At 46.3% G+C, this 23,821-nt stretch overlaps 1 protein-coding gene across 3 annotated transcripts in view; it reads right to left on the bottom strand.

Moving 5' to 3' along the window:
• ABLIM3 (actin binding LIM protein family member 3) overlaps positions 1-23,821 on the bottom strand; it is a 118,568-nt gene that overhangs the window by 12,940 nt on the left and 81,807 nt on the right. The window contains exons 9-17 of one of the 3 annotated variants that reach the window (XM_003829046.5): positions 16,867-16,925; positions 14,283-14,354; positions 9,963-10,118; positions 8,292-8,321; positions 7,681-7,810; positions 6,796-6,894; positions 5,028-5,075; positions 2,552-2,686; positions 1,026-1,090 (exon numbers count right to left, since the gene is read on the bottom strand). In XM_003829046.5, the coding sequence (XP_003829094.2) occupies positions 1,026-1,090; positions 2,552-2,686; positions 5,028-5,075; positions 6,796-6,894; positions 7,681-7,810; positions 8,292-8,321; positions 9,963-10,118; positions 14,283-14,354; positions 16,867-16,925 (794 nt within the window). The remainder of the gene's footprint in view (positions 1-1,025; positions 1,091-2,551; positions 2,687-5,027; positions 5,076-6,795; positions 6,895-7,680; positions 7,811-8,291; positions 8,322-9,962; positions 10,119-14,282; positions 14,355-16,866; positions 16,926-23,821) is intronic. The other 2 variants (XR_008625449.2, XR_008625450.2) reach the window with 2 other exon arrangements.

Below are 23,821 nucleotides of genomic sequence, written 5' to 3'. Positions count from 1 at the left end.
CTGGTGGTGGGTACAAAAAAGCAAGCCTGGCCAGTGACAGGATCCCATTGTCTTGGCACAGTGATTGATTCAACAATGGGCAGATAGCCACCTTTTTCTTTTTAACTGAGGTGAAAATTACTTAACTTCAAATTAACCATTTTAAAGGAAATGATTCAGTGGCATCTAGTGCATTCACGATGTTGTGGAACTACCACCTCTATCTCGTTTCAAAATACCATTATTTCCCCCAAAGGAGATCCCATATCCATGAAGCACTCACTCCCCATTCCCCTCTCCCCGTGCCCCTGGGAACCACCAATCTATGTTCTGTCACTATGGATTTGCCTATTCTGCATATTTCATGGAAATGGAATCACACAATATGCGACCTTGTGTCTGGCTTCTTTTCTTAAGCATAATGTTTTCAAGGTTCATCTGCATTGTGGCATGTATCATCACTTCATTTCTTTTCATGGCTGAATAATATTCCACTGTATGGACATACCATATCTTGTCCTATTCATGAGCTGATGGACATTTGGATTATTTCCATATTTTAGCTTTTGTGAATAGTGCTGCCACGGATATGAGTATATATGTATTTGTTTAAGTCCTGTTTTTAATTCTTCCGGGTATATATCTAGGAGTGGAATTGCTGGATCATGTGGTAATTTTATGTTTAATTTTTGAGGAACCACCAAATTGTTTTCCACAGGGGCTGGAACAAGGGTTTCACCAGCAATGAACAAGTGTTGCAAGCACCTGCTTACCATTATGTGAAAATAGCTTGCCTGAGCATGAAGCCAATGCAGAGGCAAGCCCCAGAAGTGAAGAGACAAATTTCCTATGACATTTTTTTGAGCAGTTGGATCTAGTCATAATTTAAGCTAATTCCACCATTTGATTTTTCAGTTATGCAAAGCTATGCTTTTCTTTTTTCTATCATAGGTGGGCTTGAATCTGTTTTTTGTTGCTTGCAAATGAAAAGACCCTCAGTGATATATGCTCTAAGCATCATATTCAGTGCTGTGGTCTCTGCCCACCTTGTGCATGCTGCGGTCAAAATCATCCTCCTCTCCTCCAGACGAGAACCTTCTGGCTCGGGGCACTGTCAAAAGACAGAAAAGATCAGCTCCGGCATGTGCACCCCACTCAGCCTGGCTTAAGGCATTTTTTTTTAAAAAAAGAAAAGCCACTTTTCTTTCTTTTTAATCTTATTTTTCAATGGAAACAGTCTCATTTAAGCTAAGCCTCACATCAGCTGAAAGTGGTCTCTGCTGCCTTTGTGGTCTCTGAACACTCCTCTCCCGTGGGGACAGATCACTGCCCACTTGGTTATAGTTGTATTTGTATCTTACCTTCTTTTCTGATGAAGACTTCTTTGAGAGTAGCGAACGAGTCATCCTTTTATTAAATTTTTAAATTTTTGAGACAGGGGCTCACTCTGTCACCCATGCTAGAGTGCAGTGGTGTGATCATGGCTTGTTGCAGCCTCAAGTCCCCAGGCTCAAGGGATCCTCCTGCCTCAGGCTTGCATGTAGCTGGGACTACAGGCATACACTATCATGCCCAGATAATTTTTAAAAATTTTTTTGTAGAGAAGAAGTGCTATGTTGTCCAGGCTGGTCTCAATTTCCTGGGCTCAAGTGATCTTCCCAACTTGGCCTCCCAAAGTGCTGGGATTACGGGCGTGAGCCACTGTGCCCAGCACCAAAGAGTCATCTCTGAGCTTCTATGAAGCTTTGCTCAGAATGGACATTGAATTAGTAAAGACATTGAATCAGAGTGGATCTTGATGAAAAATTTCCCCCATACTTGAAAGGAACAGCTTGGGTTGTATGATTGGGTGAGGTGGTATCTGAGGACCACTGAGACCCCTTACCAGGAGCCTTCCACCTCCCCACATCCTCTCTTTCTCCATCCTCCCAACCATTTTTTACCCTACAGCCAAAGTGGTCTCTCAAAAGCACAAATGTGATCATGCCACTACTTTCAATGTGATCATGCCACTCACTGTTTAGGATAACAACCAAAATCCTTACCTCAACCCTCAAAACCCTGGGGGACCTCCTCCCTCACCTCTACTGCTTCTCTTCCTCTCTGAGTTCAAGGTTAAGTGGACAGCCTTTTCTTTCCTCCACTGGAATCCTCTCTCACATCCTGGGTCTTTGCAGAAGTATTTCTACACTCTCTGCCGTGTTACATCGTTGCCACCCTCCTGATGGCAGCTAAGTGGCTGCATTGAGAAACTTTTGTCATCTTCAGGCTAGACAGCAGGCCCCTGCCATCAGCTCTCCTACCTTCTGCGCATCACCTCCCTCTCATGGCTGGGGCCTATGTCTTCTCCACAAGGGCAGGGACCTGGTCTGTTTTGCTCCCCAGTGTATTGCTAGGGTCCATGGCCAGCGTTTAGTACATATTTGTTGAATGAATAAACACCCTTAGTTATAAACCCTCTAAGCACTCTTATTCAGAATGATTGTATAAAGGAGTAGGCAACTGTTCTGAACACCCGTGTCCTTGGCACAGGTGTTAGGGCCCTGGCCCCAGGCTCCTATGGGGGTACTACCTTTGGGGGACCCATGGTAGGTCCAGTACTCAGACTCCGAAGCATAGTAGGGGTCTGGCGAGTAGATGGGACTGTACTTGGAGGTCTGGCTGATGTCTTCGCTTGTTTTGCTCTTGGTTGCTGTAGACAAATCACCTGCAGAGGACCCAAGGAGAGCACTTCAGGAAGGCAGAGTGACCAGGATGGGACTGTGTACCCTTTTCCTATCTTTACCAGGCTCCAGCCCAGGGGAGTGAGGCCACTTCAAGATCAGGGCTCTCTGTTAGAACTGGGCCATGGAGCATCGGAGCTGGAAAAGCACTGGGGCCAAACCCTCATTTTGCATTTAGTAATTGGAGCACCAGAGAGGGGAAGGGGCTTGCTTAAGACCACATAGCATGTGAGCCCCAGAACTGGACCAGACCCCAGCCCAGGGCTCTTTCCAGCACATTCCATGGATTCCCAGGTCTGTTCCAGAATGACCGCTAAGGGTGTGGCTCCTCAAATAAGACTGGACAGGTTCCAGGTGAGCCCCAGCCCTTTACAAGCCTTCCTAGCCCTTTAGAAGCCTTCCTTGTTATAAATTTGAACTCCATCATTCCTCACAACCTGAGATGCCACATTCTGCTCAGGGACTACATAGCCTGAAGGAAGGAGTGCTAGACAGGGAGTCAGCAAAGCTGGGTTCTGGTCCCAGCTCTGCTACTTTACTCAGCTGTAACACTGGGCAGGTCCTACCATCTCTGCCTTAGTTTCCTCATCTGTAAGTGTCAGAATTGGTCTGCTGGCTCAGGTGCCATCCAGCTTCAAGCTTCCACCTGAAGTAAGCCGAGGACAGGGGTGACCAAAAAGACCCACTGCAGTCACAACTACTTACAGAGCAGTGACTTCTCGTGGCCCAAACGTGGGTGACAGGCTGGTAGAGCAGAGAGAGGGGCTGGGGAAGTGTGTGTGGCTGCATGACCATTTCTCATGGTCAGCTACAGGAAGCTTTAGGGACAAGCTCTGTGCTCTGTGGAGCCAGAGTGGCAGAGGTGGTGGATCAGCTTCAGCCAGCCCCAGGCTATGCAGCCCCCACAACAGCACTTGCTTCCAAAGCTTTCAAATTCTTCTCTTTGACTTGGGTCCTGGGCAGCCCCTCCTGGCTGATTGCATTTAGCTTTTTCCTCTGCCCTCTTTTCCAAGCAACCCACCTCCACCCCAGACTCCTCTTGAGTCTGCTTTAGTGCCACCCCTCAGAGCCCACCTGGAAAATCCGACGAAGTCCTGAGAAGCTTGTGACCTGGGGGCCTTTTCCAGGTATAAAGCCAAACTACCTTTGTCATGTTGGTGTCTTTCTATGAGTACTCAGGGGACATGGCATGTCCTTCATGGGCTGGTATAGACGTGCACATGCTCACAGACTCACCTTGGACCCCCCTGCTCAGCCCCCTCTGGAACCAAGGATGTCTGTCTAAACTGTAGAATCTTAGGCACCCAGAGCCGTTGTTTAAACTCATACTGTCCCCTCCACCAGCTAATGAGTTCAGAACCTGGTGCAGGACTGCTTCACTCATCTCCAAGCTCCACCGATTCTGGGCCTCCTTTTGTTATCCAGCTAGACCCTTAAGCAAGTGTGGGTGCACAGGGTGGCAGCTGCTCCTCTGCAGCTTCAATGGAAGGGATGTGCTCATTCAATCGAGGCTTAGTAAGTACTTTTTGCAAAAATGAACAGGTGGTGTCAGTGATGAATGACTTGGTGGTTCTCATACTAAGTGCAGGTAGGAATCATGGACAAAGCCAGTTATAGTGCAGATTCTTAGTTCACACTCTCAATATTTATAATTAAGGGATTCTGGGGCAAGGAAGGGGCCAGGGAATCTGCCTTTTAAATGTCTCTCAGGTGCAGATGGTCCATAGATCATTCTTTAAGAAACACTAAATCAATGAATGAATGAAAGAAGGAAGTCACCCTCTGCAACCTTACTCATCTACATCTCCTCTGCAAGTCTCCATCCACTCTCAGGAGACTGTGACTGAGAACAACTTACAGCAGGGGTTCCCAAGTTGGGCTGAGTATCAGAATCACTTGGAGAAACCGTGACACATACAAAATTCGAATTCAGTAAGCCTGGGGTGGGGCCCAGGAATCTGTATGCATCTCCTGTTATTCTAATGAACATTTCAAGTATTAATGCCTTGGAGTGTGACTCTCCCAGGGGTATGTGCATTTTACAAAGGTTTTACCAATTATGGAACTTAGGATGCCAGAGAGCAGGTAAGGGGGAGATTGCAAAGGTGGTGGGAAAGAACTGAGGGGACATGAGGACTTTGTTCTTTTGAAATGACACCAAACTCCGCCCTAATGTCACCCTGGGTGATGGGGCAGTCAACAAGAAGGACCAAGATGCAGCCTTGTGTTTTGTGGCTCCTGGTGGCCTGTGCAGGGCCATCTGCATAGATGGTTAACCTCCCCCCTCTCCTTGTGTGGCCAAGCCCTATCTGCCTCTGACCATACCATGCCGTTTGTAGATCGGGGGTTTCCGGTAGATGTTACTGTCTCCAGCTGCCAGACAGACCAGGAAGGGACAGTGGGGAGGGGAGAGAGAGAGAGACAGGAGAAAAGGGAGAAAAGGAGATAGTACTTGGTCAGTTAATCTCAGAAGAGAGAGATAGGCAAAACTTTTTCCAAGGGGCCACCATCTTTTTCCCCTGGTGACTTCCTCTTCCAAAGTTGAACTTTCAACCTCGTCCCAACAGGTTCCAAGTAAGGTGTGGGAAGAGGAATGGATGGATCCAAGTGGTGCCAAGGAAGGGACCTGGGGCTTGAAGGGTGAGCATGCAGGCACAGGCGTGTGTGTGCTCAGCAGAGCCCCATGCAGGAAGGTGTCCACAGCCTCCACCAGTGGCCACACCTCATTCCATGTGAAAATTCCCAGGATGCTGCAGCGGAATTTCAGCTTACCTCCCTCCCCCTCCCTCAAAGACAGACAGGATGGGACCCCTCTAGGGCAGCTGAGGAAGGTGTAGATGAAACAGCAGCATGAGCTCTTGAGGGGAACGTGAGTGGGGAGTGAAAAACTGAGCTTGGTGTCAGGAGACTGAGGTTCAGGCCTGGCTCTGCTGTGACTCAGAGGGAGACCTTGTCCAAACTACACCCACTCAGTCATGTAGCCCCTGTCTTCCTCTCAATTCCTGTCATGACCTGCGGTCACATGACATGACAGTGCTCTTCCCTCTGCCTGCGATGTCTTTCTTTGGCTTCTTCATAGGCTGGCTCTTCATCTTTTTTTTTTTTTTTTGAGACAGAGTCTCACTTTGTCACCCAGGCTGGAGTGCAGTGGCACGATCTTGGCTCACTGCAACCTCCGCCTCCCAGGTTCAAGTAATTCTCCTGCCTCAGCCTCCTGAGTAGCTGGAATTACAGGTACAAGCCACCATGCCCAGCTAATTTTTATATTTTTAGTAGAGACAGCGTTTCACCATATTGGACAGGTTGGTCTCGAACTCCTGATCTCATGACCCACACGCCTCGGCCTCCCAAAGTGCTGGGATTACAGGCGTGAGCGACCACGCCGGGCCTCTTCTCATCTTTCAGCTTTAATGTTACCTCCTCCAAGAAGCTCTTCCTGACCGCCCCATCTAGCCTGGCCTCTCTCAGCCTCATCATCTCTCAGGATGGCCTGTTTTATTTATCTTTATGGCACCTATGGCTACCTGAAATTATCCTCTACATATTTGTTTACTCATTTTTATCTCTCTTCCTACATTAGTACGTAAATACCAAATACCATGAAGGCAGGATCTGGGCTGGGTTGTGCACAGTTGCAACCTCTGAGCCCAGAACAGTGCTTAGCTGTACAGAAGGAATAACAGTGGCTTGGGAAGCCAAGTAACTGGCTCACAGTCATGAGCTTATAAGCAGCTGCATCGGATTCCATCCCAAGAGCTTTGAAGCCAAAGTGTGTAGCCTTCACCGCTGTGTGCCCCTGCTGCGCCCCTCACAGCCCTCAAGCACTCACGGTATCTCACTCGAGCTCCCTGCCTCTTTTCTTCCCTGGACTGCTTCTTTGAGGTCCTAATGGAGGTTGGTTCTGTCAAGTGGATAATCTGAAGCCCATGGGTGTGTTGGGGTTGGAGGACAGGGTTGGTGCAGGTGCTTGGTTAGGGAGGTCCCTCAGGAACCAGCTTCTTGGTGCCTGTGTGGCATCGAGGGGGTGACTCAGGCACCTGTGACCCCATGGAGCATGCATCCATCCCAGGAATTCTGGGCTGGCAGTGCCTACCTGGGATGTGAAAGTGCTTGGGAGCCTGGTAAGAGGTTGGAGTGGAGGACCTCACATCTAACTGGCTATGGTATGGAGAGCTCCGGCCACTCTCGGGCCCTGGAGCACGCAGGCAGTGGTCGCCAAAGAAAACAGAGGCACAGAGAAAACAGGCATTAACGCGGTGGCAGTTAAGGAAGTGGTGAGGTGATGACAGCAGAGATGGGGGATGGGCTGGGGCGTCTCAGCGTGCTCAGGCTCCGGGGCGGAAGCAGCATGTGCTCTCATGCACCATGTTGGCAGAAACAAGCTTGACTTTGTTCCTGGCTTGATCCCAAAGTCAGATTTTGTGAGAAGTAAAGATCAACTCTACTGAGCTCCAGGAAGGCATCTTAGTTTGAACCTCTTATCTCCCCAACCATCCCCGAACCTCCCCCTTTTGGACGCTCCCTTAATTGCTCCTTTCCTCCATCCAAGTGCTGGCATCACCCCCAATCTGAGGGTGACTGTGGATGGTCTGACTGGATTGGCTGGGGTGGCCCTTGGGTGAAGGCCAGTTCATAGCCATATTTCTGGTCTCTTGGTTCTGCCCTCCGGATGGGGCAGGCCATGAGGATGGTGGAGTCTTCTTCCACCAGGGCCACAGGGCCACCTGCCAGCCCCCTCTCCTGGAAGTTCACCACCCACCTTCCTGCTGCTTCTCAGTGCCACACACTCCTCCATCCCCCCTGCCATCTCAGGGACTCAGAGAGGCCCAGCTGGTCACCTGGGTGGCCATAGGCCTCCAGAGGGCCACACTGTGATGGAGATCATGGGGGAGCCTTGTGCCCTCTGCAGCAGGGACCCCAAGTGACTGCATTGTCTCCCTGGCTCTTCCTCTCCCTTCAGGTCCTCCCCCTTCCTTACCAGAGCGGTAGTAGTGGTGAGGTGAGCGGGAGAAGGTGGGGGACATGCCCTGCCGGCTGTAGGTGGGGGAGTCTATGTACCCCGGGCTGGAGGCCCGTCTCTGCCGGAGGTCCAGGTTCTCGTAGATGTCCTGGGAGAGGAAATGGGGCTGTGAGCACGGCTGGCTGTTAAGTGGGCCTGTGGCCCGAGGGTCTAACAGGCAGGTGGGCATGACATGGAATCTGGGATTCTCAGGGTTGAGGTGTGAATACAGAGACCCCCCTCCTCCCTGAGTTACACACACAGCCCGAGGAAGATGGCAGAGAATTTCCAGGGCTTTCCCCCATTACTTGCAGGCCCTTGAATGGAATCCGTGGGGTCAATCCCTGGAATCCTGACCAGGGATCCCAGAAGCCTGAGGGAGGCCATCTCTGGGCAGGAAGGGCAGATTTCCATCCTGTATGCCACTACCACTTCCTCCAGGACATACACCCGAGTCTCTCCAGCACTTCCCTGCTTGCAGGGAATACCTTGGGCAAGGGCTCAGACACCTTTGGGGGGTTGGGGATGGGTGAAGTCCACATAAAGGGGCACAATTATATATCAACTTAATTCTCTATCAGCTGAATTACCTGGGAGTAGGGAGATAATGTTCCCAGCGACTTAGAAGTGAAGAGTTTGAAGGCAGTTGTGGAACGAGCAGAAGGAATGAGAGGAGGACGAGACGAAGGACAGAGCATGGTTAGATGGCTCGGCAGAGAGGGCTTGCAGCAGTTCCTTTGTACCCCTCTCCAGATAACAGCCTCACTGGGAATTCCAGAGGGTCAGACTACTGATAGGAGGCAGGAAACCTCGAGATTATGCCCGCCTTTTAGGAAGGGAAAAACCAAGGCCCAGAGAGAGAATACAAAGGCTCACGGCCGCTCAGGGCAGAAGTGGCAGGGACTTGACTTGGACCCAGGCTTCTGTGCTGCATGCTCAGGGCTATTGTCACCACCCTTTCCTGTCTCTCTACTGGTTCATGACCCCTCTACAGTTCATGAGGACAATGCCCAGGGCAGGGCACCCAGCAGCCAGCACCCTGGCTAAGCAGGGGCCAGGCTGGGGCCACCAACAAGGGAGTTGAGCTGTTGGCTGGTGCAGCAGCTGGAGATGGGATGTCTCGACTGAAGAGGGCAGCAGTTCCTCAGCTCCAGCAGCTGGAATGCCTGCCCAGCATTTACACAGCATCTTAATTTTCCAAGAAAGACAGAAGGGCAGATTCTTACATGAAATCTCCCAATGTTTACATGTTGACAACTAGTTTGCATTTTCAAAAGACACTTTGTGAGTGAAACAAAACAAATCTGAGGGCTGGCTGCAACCTGTGGGCCCTGGTTTGCCATCTCTAACTGAAGGACAAGCGGCTTCTACTAAACACTTGATCCTCCTCTCCTGGTGCATTTCAGGGGCCGGAAACCAGAGAATCTCAGCATTGGGCTCTTCAACCAAATGGAACCCAAATCCCTTAGGGAGGAAGGGAACTTGCCTGAGGTTACGAGGCTAGTTATGGTGGAGCTGGGACAAGAACCTGGGTCCCTGCCCACCAGGACAGGCTTCTGCTGCCTCAAATTAACTCAAGGGGTCTGGGATAAGGTTAGAAATCTTCTAGGATATAGACTGCCAGGACCTCCAGGGTAATTCTGCCCCCAACCCTGCTGCCATCTCCAGAAAACACTTTCTCTTGTTTAGCAACCATTTAATGATTTCAAAAGCTATCTGTTACTGCGTCTTTATAAAAGTGTCTCTTCCTTTGAAGAGACACTGGGGCTAAAGGCCAGGTGGGAAAACCAGAGAACATGTCTGATTAGACATGTTATAATGGGATTATAAATCTAAATGGCCACTGAGCCTGGCAGGAGATGAGCGCCTTGGGCTGAGTACATGAAAAATTCCTACAGCATAAGAAATACAACAGCTTGAGTAATAAGTGGTCACAGGCTCTTAGCTTCAATGCTGGGATTAACAGGGAGTGGTGGGACTGGGGAGAATGGAAAGCTCATGTCCTGTCTATAGGGGGTGCTGCTTCCCATCTCCAGATGGTGGAAATGTAGGTTTAAGGTTGTCGGCTCTGATTTTTCAAGAAAAGCCAGAAAGCCAAATGAAATCTCTTCATTTAAAAAACGTTGGCCATAAATCCCAGTGTAGAAGAGTCTGGGAGCCAGCATTGTGGAGGCCAAACTGTCTGTGATGGAGAGGGCTGGGGACCCCAGAGCAATCTCCTTTCCTACAATAGCCCCAGAGAGAAGGGCAAGACGCGATACCTCTCCATAGCCACATCTCTCCAGCATCTCGTCAGACGTGTATCTGGAATGAGGCTCATAGGAAATGAGGTCGGGGCGTTGTACCTCGTAGATAGACTTAACCTTGGGGAGAGCCGCCAGGTCTTTGTAATTAAGGATCTCATTATCCACTTTAGCCTAGGGAAGAGGGAAATGGACAGGAAAGGAATAGAAAGATAAGAGGGAAAAGGGAATGGAGAGAGGAAACAAAAACAAGATACAGAAGGAACAAACTTCTCCAGTTTCCACCACAAACAGATTAGGATCAAATTGAAGAATAGTAGAATGTTAGAATAAAAGTGGTCTTAGAGGCCATCCATTCCAACAGGGCTAACATTTATTGAGCACATATTGTTTGTAAGCCCTGTGCTTTATAATAATTATATCCTCTAGATGTTGTAATGCCTCTGTGAAGTAAATGTCAATATCATTTCTATTTTCTAGCTGAGGAAATGGAGGCTCAAAAGGTTATACAGTTTGCACCACTAAGCTAATAGATTTGAATTCAGCCTGAACTACACAGCCTGGGTACTGACTGCCTTCCGATCCCACAGAGTGAAGACATCCCAATTCACAGCATCCTTGAAGAAGAAGATGAAGATGGTAAAGACAAAAATAATCATGATAGTAAAACACTAGCTAACATTTGGTGAGTACTTATTATAAGCCAGGCTCTGTACCAAGTCCCTTATATAGATTAACCCAGTTCATCCATACAACTCACAACTCTAGTAGTAAGCACTAACATTATCCTCCTTTTGAATAAGGAACCAGAGGCACAGAAAAATCAATTAACTTGTCCAAGGCTACATAGCTAATAAGTTGCAAGAGCCCAAGTTTCAACACAGAGAGCTTGCCCTCTTCAGCGGCCTCTCCTGTCTTCTCGGGATGGGGAGTTCACTGTCTTACACCGTCAGAAGGCTGCATTCAGAAAGCTGCTCTTTCCATTGAACTGAAATGAGCCTCTACCTTCTGCTTGACTTTGGCAGAGTTCATCCCTCTAGAGCTGCATGGATTGAAAGAAAGCTTCCCCTTGCATGTGACAGCCCGCATCTCATGGCTCCTGAAGCCATGCCTTTTCCACGGCCATGTCCTCCAGCCGTTCCCTCTGTGACCTGGTGTTTGCTATGATCAACCAGGATCTGTGTTGCAAGGTCCTGAGGTGCTGCAAATTACAATAGAGGCTGCTAGATAGAGAATCCAGAGACTGTATTAGTCTGATAACATTCTCCCAAAGCCATAGGAGCCAAGTACAGTCTCAGGGCCAAGACTACTTTACAGGGAGCAGCATTCATAAATACCTATAAGCTGTGCTATTTTAAAAACCTACCAAAGCCCTTCCACTATTGTATCCCTGCCACATCAGCACTGCAATTAGGGCAGGGTTGCTTATTCTCTGTTGCCCCTAGACCCAGTGTCCACCCTTCCTTGCCTGGATCTATGTCCTGAACACTGCCTGGGCTGTATCACAGGCTCTTTTGCTCTCTGACTTTCAGTTGGGTTCAGCCAATGGGATGCACCAGCAGAGACTAGAGGGTGAATGGAGAGAGAGGTTGGCACACTTATTCCCCTGGCAACCTTCCTGACTGGCTGTGGGCTGGGCATGACTCTCTCTGGAGGCTGGGCTTCCCCAGCTCTTGCCAGCTTTGGTAATGCTGTTCCCTTCCCTCATCTTTTTAGGTCCAGTGTGGTAACAACATTATGTTGCTGTAGTCCCTGGATACCTCACTATCTCCTGTGGGTCCACTTAACCCTGCCCACAACTCCATCATGAAACCTTCCTCAGTTGAACTCTTTGAGGTAGGCCACCTGAATTCTGCCAGAGCCTGCCTGGTACAGACACTCACATCTGCACCAGTTCTGGGGGTGTGTGGGTAAAAAAAGCCTTTATTAGATGAGAGTCCACTTGCTGAAGTAATTGCTGCCTTTTGTCCTGGCTGTTAGATCTTGACCTTGAGAGCTCTTGGCATCTTCCAAACTCATCTCGACCCATAACTATTCATTTTGGCACTTTACCCCAAACCTCAAAAACACTAAATTTATATTTCTTCCTATAGCCACTTTGTTTACAGGGCTATAAATGAGCCTCAGGTCTGGACACACCAATTGATCAGAGGCATCCTAACATAATTAGCCAGGAAGGAAGGAAGAGAACACATGGGTCAAAGCCAAACCACCTGAAGATGATTCTAGAAGTCAGTGGAGATGGAGTAAAGTTTGAAAGTTTGAAAGAAGCTGCTCGTTTCAGGTTCACTGATAATTCTATTTGAATCTAAAATCTCAAATGTCTATTAAAACTAAATTAAAATCCATCTTTATGCTTGTTATTGCATCTATCCAAAGCAGATGGATGAATTTTTTTCCAAATTTGAAAGCCATGCTTGGGATGGGCTCACTGAAAACAGGGCTTCTATGACATGTTCAGTCATTCCCAGGAGCAGCTGAGCATGAGGCACCATAAACGGTGAGAGCAGGAGAGGCTGGAAGGGGAGACACATGCCTCTGCTAGGATGTGAGGGACAACTGATCCCAATGTGTAAGCCCCTAGTTGGAAGGCACAAGCGCAGGTGTTCCTAGCTGCCATCATAAATTCCATTCAGTAATGGAGTTGCTCATCACAGGGGCAATTCTGGGAATCTTTCTCCAGGACTCCACGGTGAACATCATCAGGGCTTAACTTATTTCACAAAGGTTTACAAGGCCCCTCAGTAGCACCGGGAGACCAGCTTGTGATGAACGGTATTACAGTGCGGCAGCTTCCTGAGTGCTCCTATTCTAGTAACTCTCTTCTGGAAACATACTCATATTTGTCAATAACATTCTTACTGTGCATGCCTGGAAACTAAGCCCATTAATCCTGCTGTGGTCTGGCCCCATTCACAGTGCCAGGGAGACTATTACCTTTCTTGCTTTAGAAAGGAATCTTCCATGAGTACAGCCTGTGATCAAAGCAGCTTGTCTTTTTTGACAGCCACATGGTAGTATTGACCCATATTGAAATTTCAGTCAGTGATAACTCTTAAGTGTTTTTCTTTTTTTCCATTTGACCAGAGAAGAAAGGAAAGGTGCCCATAGTCCTATCAATGGGCATTATCCAGGGATCAAAGAGGAGACTGGATGTGGATTTGAAGTAATGATCTGGCAGTAGTGGACAGGGCCAGGGCTGGCTGGTTTGCTGACTCTATCTAGAGCTTCTTGTCAGGAATGGGTTTCTTGTTATAGACCATTTTCCCCACATTTCTGGTCTTCTTGGCTCCTTTGGCTTGTGGAAGGCTGGAACAGTCCAGAGTCAATCAGATTGAGGTTTTCTGCTCGTTTCAGCTCTCCCTGGCTCTGCGTTTCCCACCTCCTTTAGCTTATTTCTGTTTATCCCTCTGCTTTGAGTTTAATGTTTCTTCCTCGGGATGCCTTCTCCCAACTAGTCCTAGATTGTCAGGTCCCTCTGTTTATCTGTAGTATCATCAGAGGACCCTGTGCTTTTCTTTCCTGGAATTTATAACTGCAATTGATGATTCATGGCACTATGTCTTCAATGTCATGAGGACAGGCATCAAGTCTGTGTAGTTCATCACCATTTCCCCAGAGCAGAGCACTGTGCTTAGCAGAGTAAATGCTTGGCACATGTTTGTTGAATGAATGAATGACATATACAAGGGGCCTCTGAGGTCATTGAACTCAACTTCTGTCTCTTCTTCTACATCCCTGGCAAATGATGAGTCTCTCTGTGTTTGAATGCCTGTGGAGATGGGAGCTCAGACACATGGAGGTGGGTCTGCTCCATCCCTGGACTTCCCACATGATTAGAAACCTCTTCCTTATGTTTGCAAATTCTTTACAGCCATGTTTCCACATGTGTATGTGGCTTCCTTCTCCTTTCTGCCTCTTTATCACCCACCACTATCTCCACATCAATATTCCACCTAATACCTATTCAGAATACCACTTTGATCCTCAGTTTTTTCTTGCTCTCAGTTAAGTAGTGGGAAATGAGGCACCTTGCATTGGTTTTAGAACTCAGCAAGGGCTCTTGCTGTCATTGTACTTTCTTTCTTGTGCTCCATGGAACTCTGCATTATCCCTGAAACTCTGGGTTTACTAGACTGTTTGCTTCATGAGGGCGGGATCTATGTCCTCCCTGTACCCCACTGGATCCTCAAGACCTGGTACAGAGCCTAGCACATGAAGAGCATGCATCAAATGTCAGCTGGATGAAAACTTGAGAGCTCCCTTATCCTTAGTGACTCTTTATATACCAGGTCAGGAATAAAGAAGGCCCTTTGGTGGTAGAAAAGTGATACATACGCAGATGACTCGGTTGGGTGACCCAATGCTGGATCCAGGGGGTGAGATGGAGGTTTCAGATGTCCGTCTATGCTGTGAGAGAGATGAAGACAGAAAAGGTGAGAAGCTGCAACCTGAGCTTGGTGGGGAGGGTGAGACAGGGGGTTAAGAATGCAACATTAGCAATACCATTAAAGTACTCTCTGGCTACTTCTGTACTTCCTTTTTATTCTCTGTCTTTCAAGTCAAGGTCTGAGTATGAATGAGACCAAAAATGCAAGGACTTCAGGCTGTTAGGGGCAGAATATGGATTTATTTTCTATGTATTTGCAGCTAGCAGTCTAAATAGGAAATTACTCATAAAACTTTTCATTTTGAGTTATCCCAGTCAATAATGTATTGCTTTTAAAAAATAAAATTGGTTAGCATTCATTCCTTGGGAGTTTGTTTATTCAAAATGTAAAAGTGGGTTAAATTTCACGTAATTGCACAATATGCTGATTCTTTACAGCGTATTAATTGCAAATTGACATCAACTTAAGTGATAAACTTAAAAAAAAAACTGTCTCTGAACAATGGCAATGATGGATTAATAGCTTCCTTAGCACAGCAGCATGATGCCAGTCTTAATGCATAAGAGGGTGCCTGCCTGATGTAAAGGGATTAGGAATCAAGGACCCACAGGTGAAGTATGTGGTCTTAGGCATCTTGGATTCTTGATCTGTGAAATGAAGAGGCTGAGCTTCAGGATCACTTGATTCTCTCCCAGTTTTCTCATCCTACAATTTAAAGCATTCTAAGTGGGGCTATAAAGTTTCCTAAACTGTGGACTGTGAACTAGCGGTGGTTCTGGGAAGATGAAGGTGGAACATTTGATAATACTGAATCATAGAGTTAGAGAGTAAAATCTAACGTTTCAATCCCCTTGATAGATCAAGGAGGCGGTCTCAGTTTGGTGCTAATTCTTTTCAACAACTCTCTCAACAATTGCCAATTTCCTATTTTATTTTATTTTTGAGACAGAGTCTCGCTCTGTCATCCAGGCTGGAGTACAGTGGCACAATTTTGACTCACTGCAACCTCTGCCTCTCATTTTCAAGTGATTCCCCTGCTTCAGCCTCCCGAGTAGCTGGGATTACAGGCACATGCCACCACACCCAGCTAATTTTTGTATTTTTAGTAGAATTGGGGTTTCGCCATGTTGGCCAGGCTGGTCTCGAACTACTGACCTCAAGCGATTCACCCGCCTTGGCCTCCCAAAGTGTTGGGATTACAGACTTGAGCCACCACTCCCAGCCCAATTTCCCTTTTTAAACAAAGAGAGTGCAGACAACATTGTCTAGCTAGGATTTTAAACATTTATTCTTAAGAATTATTTCATTATCATTGAATTTATTTTATGATTACCTTCTATTTATAGCAAGTATTACTGGTTTTCACGTGGCAATATAAAGTTTTATTTTAAAATAAGGTTAGTTAATAAAAAGTAGTGACTTGATGTAAAGAAAAAGATTAAGCATGTAATGAAACAGGTGGTGCACAGATATGGCAACAGGCATCAGGGTTGTAGATGATGACTGAAGTTTGGGAAATGCCACCAAAGGGGAGGAAAATGAAGAAAGGGACAATTAGGTCTTGTACCTTAAATGGGAGAGGGTCTTGCAAGAAACAGGGAAAGAAATTCAGGGCTTAAAACATAATTATGCATCAATAAACTGGCTCTTTCAGAAAACTTTCATTAAGTGGATGAGATAGCAAGGAAGACATGTCTAACTAGCTGGTCAGAAATTGTGCACTTGCTTTTCTAGTTGGATAGACTCTAGCAGGTAACACAATAGAGTCCCAAGGGGTCAACTTGATATCCGGGGGCCAGGATGTAAAGGCCCCATTCCCCATCCCCCAACACACACCCCGGGTGTCTCCTCCACATCATCAAAGACCCAGAAGCCGGATCCTTCCTGCAGCCTGGGAGGTTCCTGTAGTATCAGGAACCCAGATTCACAAGCCTTCCTGACATTTGTCAGAACACAGTAATTCAGAGGGACACAGGACCTCAGCTGGCCCAGCGCGTACCTGGGGATGTCGGCTGTGCTTTGTTACTGCAGGCACATCATCACCTCTTTAGAACTGGTTTTCTCACAGGCAAGGCAAAGATAGAATTTCTTGCCCATCTGCCTCACAGGGTTAAAGGAGTAAAATCAGACAGTGCCTGTGAAGTTGCTTTGTAAACTGTCAATTACTGTGACATTATTAACTATTATTATTAACGAGTGACCTTAGGCTGGGAAAAACCATGGCGAGAGCTTCTCAGCGAGGCTGCCATCTTGGTCAGCAATTGTAGAGTTACAGCCTCACCCCAGAAACACAAAACTCTCATGAATACAGTGCTTTCCAGTTTTCAGAGTGCTTTCATATCCGATGTCTTAACCCCCTCAAAAACCCCACGGGGCAGGTGTTACCGTTAGGAAAATCCAAGGACATAGGCACACATTTGGGAGTGTGCACACTAAGGAATGCTGACCCTGTCCCAAAGCACAGCTCCCTTAGCCTGTGGCAGAAAGTAGCAAAGCAGGAGTGCTGGTCTGGAATCTACTAGCTTGCTTACCTTTAACTTCTTCTCTGCCCGGGCTGCCTGTTTGCAGATGGGGTGCCAAACCTCGGAACCTAAGGGGTAATGAAAATAACGAAGACTCAGACCTTTCAAACCCTCCAGCACTCTCCCCATGCCCCACCTTGATTTACTCCGTGGTCAGCGTATGTCCCTTACACATCTGCCAGAAGGGCCCCCTTGGCTTTCCCAGCTCCCTCCTGGCACCTCTCAGACCTATGCGACCACTCACATCCTTTTTCTGTGTGTCCAAATCCTACCTGTTCCTCAAGGTCTAGGGCTCACATGACCCATCCTCTTGCAAACTTTCTTACCTGCCAGTTGGGGGTGACTTCTCTGTCCTCTGTGATCCATAGTTCTTTGCGTCTCTTTCCACACATACAGCCTTAAGGCACAGTAGCTTATGGATTTTTCATTTCCCACTAAATCAAGAGCTTCTTCTGGGCGGGAGCTGAGCTTTATTCATTGCTACATCTCCCACAGTCCCCAGCACGGGACTTTGCTCTTAGAAGAGATCCGTACATGTTTGTGGGGTGAAGAGATGAGTGCATGATTGGCAGTGAGTGACACATAGCAGGTGGTCAATAAATATTTGTTGAATGAATAAATGACAGTGTGGATAAAAAAGAGTGACAGAGCATGGTGAACTCCAGCTTTCTTTTCTCTTAAAGACTTATGACTGTCTACCAGAGCTATCACATTTAAGGGGGAGGATGTGTCATGGTGTATATTCCGCTTGAGAGTATTGCCTTGACCTGCTAATTCCTCAGAGACTCCAGACTCTTCAAATTTAGTATACTGCTAACGCCCACATTTTATTGTGGGTGGGGGTCCAGTTGGCCAGCCCCAAACCCGAAAGGCCAATTTGGAAAGGCATGAGCAACAGGTGGCTGCTCACATGTTGAGAAGCAGCCCCAAATATGACACATTCCCCAAAGAAGGGACAGGTGTCCTGGATTAGAAGGAAAAATAGGAACATATTATCCCTCTGGAGCCATTCCCCTTGTAACCAGCCCTAAAAGGAAAGAAGCCAGCAATGGCTGGATTCCTGAGCATCCAGATGGCATTTGTTTGTCTGACTTTGTTTCTAGGATATACTTTATATTATGCTTTGTTGCCTGGAACCCCCAGGACCGGAATACTAGCTAAGGGATGAGATGGTGGTGAAAGGTCAATAATTCGGAGTGAAAAAGAGAAGAGAGGCCTGAAGTGAGGAGTCCTGTGTTTTTTGTCTCTGCTCAGCCCCTAACACATCCTCTCTCTGGGTCCCAGTTTCCTCATCTGAAGAACAATAAGGTGGGATTTGGATGGCCTTGAAGATTATTTTCATCTCCAAGGTTCTAATTTTATGGGCAGTTTTGTCTTTTGTGGAACAAGAATCTTTGATTTTTGTCTGCCGACATACTTGGGTATTCCTAATTATTCAACTGGGTTTAATTCTTTCTAAAGTAAAATGCAATGGTTCTCAGAGCCCAGTAGAGGGACTCTGAGTCTGTGGCTTGATCCAGCAATCACAGGGTGTGTCCACTACCAAGCTGTGTGTTGGGATTCTTACTTTAGGGAGTTATTAGAGAGAGCATTTCCGGTTCCTCTCTGAGTTGCTTCCGAATCTATCAGGAATTGTTTATGACTGTGGCTGTGGCAGGAAACACATGTTACAGGTCACTGTAGGAAATGGATGAGATGGACACAGAGGTCTGAGGAGGTCATGAACTTAAGTTAAAGAGACATAGGAAAGATCAAGAGGGCAGAAGTCCTCATACAAGGAAATAATGTGTCAAGCGAGGGGGTCAGACTAGAGGGTCTCTTTTGCTTTCTAACCCCATAACATTGGCATTTCACTCTGAAATAAAACTGAGCCAAAAATGGCCATTAACTTCAGCACTCTGCATACCGGAAAGCATATTTACATAAGAAACAAGGAGAGGAGGATCAAACAAGAAAAAAAATATAATTAGAAATGAAAAAAATCAGAATTTAGGAGTTGGTAGTATATCTGTTAATAAAAGAGGCTAAAAAAAGTTAGTTGGTAGCTAGCAATAAACTTACATAAAGAATGCAAGAAAAGATGATTTGTTCATGAAGATCCCTGTGAAATAACGGTCTTCTGAGCTTATTCCCTAGGCCAATAGCTCAACAATGTGACATTAACAGAAGGATAACATCATGGTGAAGAAGATGGTTATTCTCTTCAGTGGACTTTATCCCCAGAGCCAAAAACAGTGCCTGGCCCATGTGTGTTTAACAAAGAAATGCATGTGAATGACTCATTGGACCCTACCTTTGTATTTTTTTTCAAAAAGATACTAGGTATAATGCACCCATGGGAGGATGGTGACTATCCTAGGAAGGGGACTCAAATGCAATTCTAAGGCTGGGTCTTTACCCTGAAGAAGAGACTTAACAGAATGGTGAAAGCTGATTTTACAGATTTTAATGACTCTCTGTAGGAAGAGGCATTCATTTGTTTTGTAGAACTAGGACTAAGGGCAGAAGGTTCAGGCAAGGAACATTTAACACCTAAGAACTGAATGGCCTTATTCAACTGACAGTAAGCCCTTGTCCCTAAAAGTGTTTAAGTACACATTGGGTATATAAATGCTCAGCAGTGATATTAGGAAGGAGACTCAGCACACGGTACTTACACTAAGGGATGTTTACCAGCCCCCAAATCCTTAGAGATTCTGTTTCCATCTTAACAGGTTTTACTGTACCGAGAAGATAATTATTTGCCCCACCCATTTATCCTGATAAGAATGTAAATTCTATGAGGAGAGGATTCATGTCTGTTATACCTACAGATATATCTGCAGGAACTGCAGATTCTCAATAAATACTCATTGAGTGAATAAATAAACAAAAGAAACATGGCATTCTATCTTAGGCAGTTGGCTTCTCTAACTTGGGCCCAGAGATTTGGACAAGTAGTACAATCTAGACTCTGATGAGACAGCCACAACTCCAGACTGAGTCTACAAACATATTCACTATATTGGGGTGTGTCAAACTGTGACCTGTGGATCACCTGTCTTGCAGCCTGGTAAAATTCAGATTCCTGGGCCCCCCTGCAGAAGCCACTGACGCCAACTCCCTGGAGGTGGGACCTGGGAATCTGTGATTTAACAAGCTCCCCAGGTGATTTTATGACTCATAATTTGAGAACCACAGGGCTAAATACCAGATAACACTAAATTTATTTTCTTGGAATGTTATGTGATAAAGAAACCAATTTTATAAGGCAGAGCTCTAGCTTTTTGTAAGAGTACAACATTTTCTGCTTGTTCAACTCCTGGTTCCATGAGTCACATTCTCTTGTCCTCTGAGATTGTCACCCACAATTCCAGGCTCTGCAGTTAAAACCTACTATGAAGGTTATGGAAGTGAAGGATTAGCTATTTCTGTATCAGCTGACTCAGAGATAGAGATGTGAATCTCCAAAACTATCTGTCAGCCAGGTATTAAGGCCATTTTTAATCATTAGCAGAGTCAGCAGTCAGTCTTATCTCTCTGACTGGTTATAGCACACTCCACACCTGTAACATTTGGGGCTGATTTAATGTTGGGGAAGCCACCCACCTCTCTGCTGCACCCTGATGTTAAATTTGCCAAGGCTTTTTTTTTTTTTTTTTTTTTTTTTTTGAGATGGAGTTTCGCTCTTGTTGCCCAGGCTGGAGTGCAATGGCACGATCTTGGCTCATTGCAACCTCCGCCTCCTGGGTTCAAGTGATTCTCCTGCCTCAGCCTCCTGAGTAGCTGGGATTACTGACATGCACTACAACACCCGGCTAATTTTGTATTTTTAGTAGAGATGGGGTTTCTCTGTGTTGGCCAGGCTGGTCTTGAACTCCCAACCTCAGGTGATCTGCCCGCCTCGGCCTCCCAAAGTGCTGGGATTACAGGGATGAGCCACCATGCCCGGCCAATGCTTTTTGTTTTTTAATGCCAAAGCTGGAGCTGGTATCATAGTCTTCTAGAATGTTGGCATTCTAGAGGTTACAAGTACAGTGATTGAAAGTGGTCCATTGGATGGTTCTGTTTAGCAAGCATGATTTTAAACAGTTCTGAGTCTGAAGGTTTTTAGATACTGCAGGTCACCAGTGACCCTCCCTACTTTCTGACTCCCAGCCCTTCCCACTCCTTGACGTGGGCATTGGAGTTTTTGGCCTTGACCCTAGCTAGGGCATTCTCTTACGGCAGGTTTCCTCTCTGGATTTCTTTTTTTGTTTTGAGACGGAGTCTCGCTTTATCACCAGGCTGAAGGGGAGTGGTGTGATCTAGGCTCACTGCAACCTCTGCCCCCAGGTTCAAGCGATTCTCCTGCCTCAGCCTCCCTAGTAGCTGGGACTACAGGTGCATGCCACCACACTCGGCTAATTTTTTGTATTTTTAGTAGATATGGGGTTTCACCGTGTTAGCCAGGATGGTCTCGATATCCTGACCTCATGATCCACCCTCCTCAGTCTTCAAACTGCTGGGATTACAGGTGTGAACCACTGCGCCTGGCCTCTGGATTTTTTTTTCACCATAGCAGGATGAGGTTTCTCAGACCTCTGCCTTTATGACAGCAGCACTATCTTTGTGGCAATAGACTGGGAGGAACCTTGGAACTGCTCCTTTAAAATCTCCATGCACATAAACCAACCCAAATGCCCATCAATCAATGAGTAGATAAAGAAACTGTGATATATATATATATATATATATATACACACACACACACATATTATATATATACATACATAAATATATATATATGATGGAATACTACTCAGCCATAAAGGAAACAAAATAATGGCATTTGCAGGAACCCAGATGAAATTGGAGGCCATTATTCTAAGTAAAGTAACTCGGGAATGGAAAACCAAACATTGTATGTTCTCATTCATAAGTGAGAGCTAAGCTATGAGGATGCAAAAGCAGAAGAATGACACAATGGACTTTTGGGGCTCAGGGGGAAAGGCTGGGAAAGGGGTGGGGGATAAAAGACTACAAATCGGGTGCATTGTATACCGCTCAGGTGATGGGTGCACTAAAATCTCACAAAACGTCACTGAAGAACTTCCAAACACCATCCTGTTCCCCAATTACCTATGGAAATAAAAAATTTTTAAAAAAATCTTCATCCACATAAAAAATGTGGTAGATCCAAAAATGGAATATTGTTCAGCCATAAAAGGAATGACCTGCTGATACCTGCTATGATACGGATGAACCTAGAAAGCATTATTCTCAGGGTGAGAAGCCAGTCACAAAATAACATATATTGTATGGTTCCATCTGTAAGAGCTATAAAAAATTGGCAAATCCATAGAGACAGAAAACAGATTGGTGACTGCCAGGGGTTCGGGGACAGAGGAACGGGAAATGACTGCTTAATGGCATGTATGAGGTTTCCTTTTGAAGTGATGAAAATGATTTGGAACTAGATAGAGGTGGGGGTTGTACAACATTGTGAATGCACTAAAAGCTACCGAATTGTGCGCTTTAAAATGGTTAATTTTGTGTTATGAGAATTTTACATTAACATAAAAAATTTCCCACTCCTCTCCTCCCAGCAGGTGAATTGCTTCTGTAGACCAAGGCACTCTGTTCCTCCTTTGCTACTGAAAGTGCCAAACTCGGCCAGAGAGAGGAGTGAACACTGCTGTTGAATCTGCCCTGTAATAACAACAGTGTGATCATTACAATCTTGGGTGTTAGTAAATCTTTACTGGTATCAGGCACTCTGTGCATCATTTCATGTAATATTCTTAAGGGGTTCCAATCCTGGCTACATCACTTACTAGCTGCATTGTCTAGAGCAAGTCAGTTGCCTCTCTGTGCCTTGGTTTCCCTATTTATAAAACAGGGATGGCAACAGTATCTGCCTCATAGGTTTGGTTTGAGGATTAATGAGTTAATCCATGCCCAGCACTTAGAACGGTGTCTGCCTATGTCAGGGACTATATAAGTGTTGGGTATTGTTGTTCTTATTGTCTCCTCTCCTCCACCTACAAAAATAATCTGTGTGCCAGGATCTAGTTTGGGTAAGGGGAGAGCAGTAAAAGGGAGACTTGAGGGGAGCAGGGAGCTGGGGCCTGGGTGAGCGAGGGGGCTGCAGCACATGGCAGGCTGGCTATGCAGGTGGAGTCACTGAACAGAAGCCTGGCTTGGTTGCCAGCGCACCCTCCTGGGAGGTTGGGCTTGTGCCCAGGGACAAGGGCACCTCGGGAGAAGTGGGAAAGACCGACTTGCCTGGAGCTGACATGATGAAGTGGGCCTGAAGCTTAATAAAGAGGTTGGAGGGAGAAAAGTGTTTAGTTACCATGAGGCTGGTTACCACGGAGGATATCGGGCAGGATGAGAAGGGGAGAATGGCAATTCTGAGGTGCCTTGTAATTCACGAGAAATAATAGGTGCTGATAATAACAGTTGGGACAGTAATTAAAGTATATTGAGTGCTTAGTATGTGCCAGGCCCTAAGTATTCTTATTATTCCTATTGTTACTATTATAACTAATATTTATAGAGTGTCGATACCAGGCCTTATGTCACATACTTTATAACAATAGTGCTTAAATATAAAAAATAATAACTGCCATTTATTGAGTATATATGCTGCACCTTATGCTAAGTATTCTTAAAAATGATGATAATATTGATAACAGCAAGCACTTACTACTGCATTGCAACATGGGAATGGCCATTTCTATATAACTGGCTGGTTATCATGAGCTCAGACTGGCAGAACCAGCAATGCTAGTCCCTGTGCTGAGTCTTTACCATGCATTCATTAGTTCATTTAATCTTCACAACAGCCTTGTGAGATGGAGCCTAGCCTCATCCCTCTTTACAGATGGGAAGTTGGGGGTTAGGGAGCTTGGATGTCTAACCTGCTTGTCCGTCTCTGTCTCCCCACGCTGGCCTGAGTGTGGGCAACAGGTCCTCAGACTCTCTGGAACTTCTCTGCTGA

This window comes from Pan paniscus, chromosome 4 (assembly GCF_029289425.2).
Source record: "Pan paniscus chromosome 4, NHGRI_mPanPan1-v2.0_pri, whole genome shotgun sequence".
In the NCBI taxonomy this organism is placed as follows: Eukaryota; Metazoa; Chordata; class Mammalia; order Primates; family Hominidae; genus Pan; species Pan paniscus.
The sequence above is the reverse complement of the archived record's forward strand: the minus strand, read 5'-3'. Positions and strand labels throughout refer to the sequence as shown.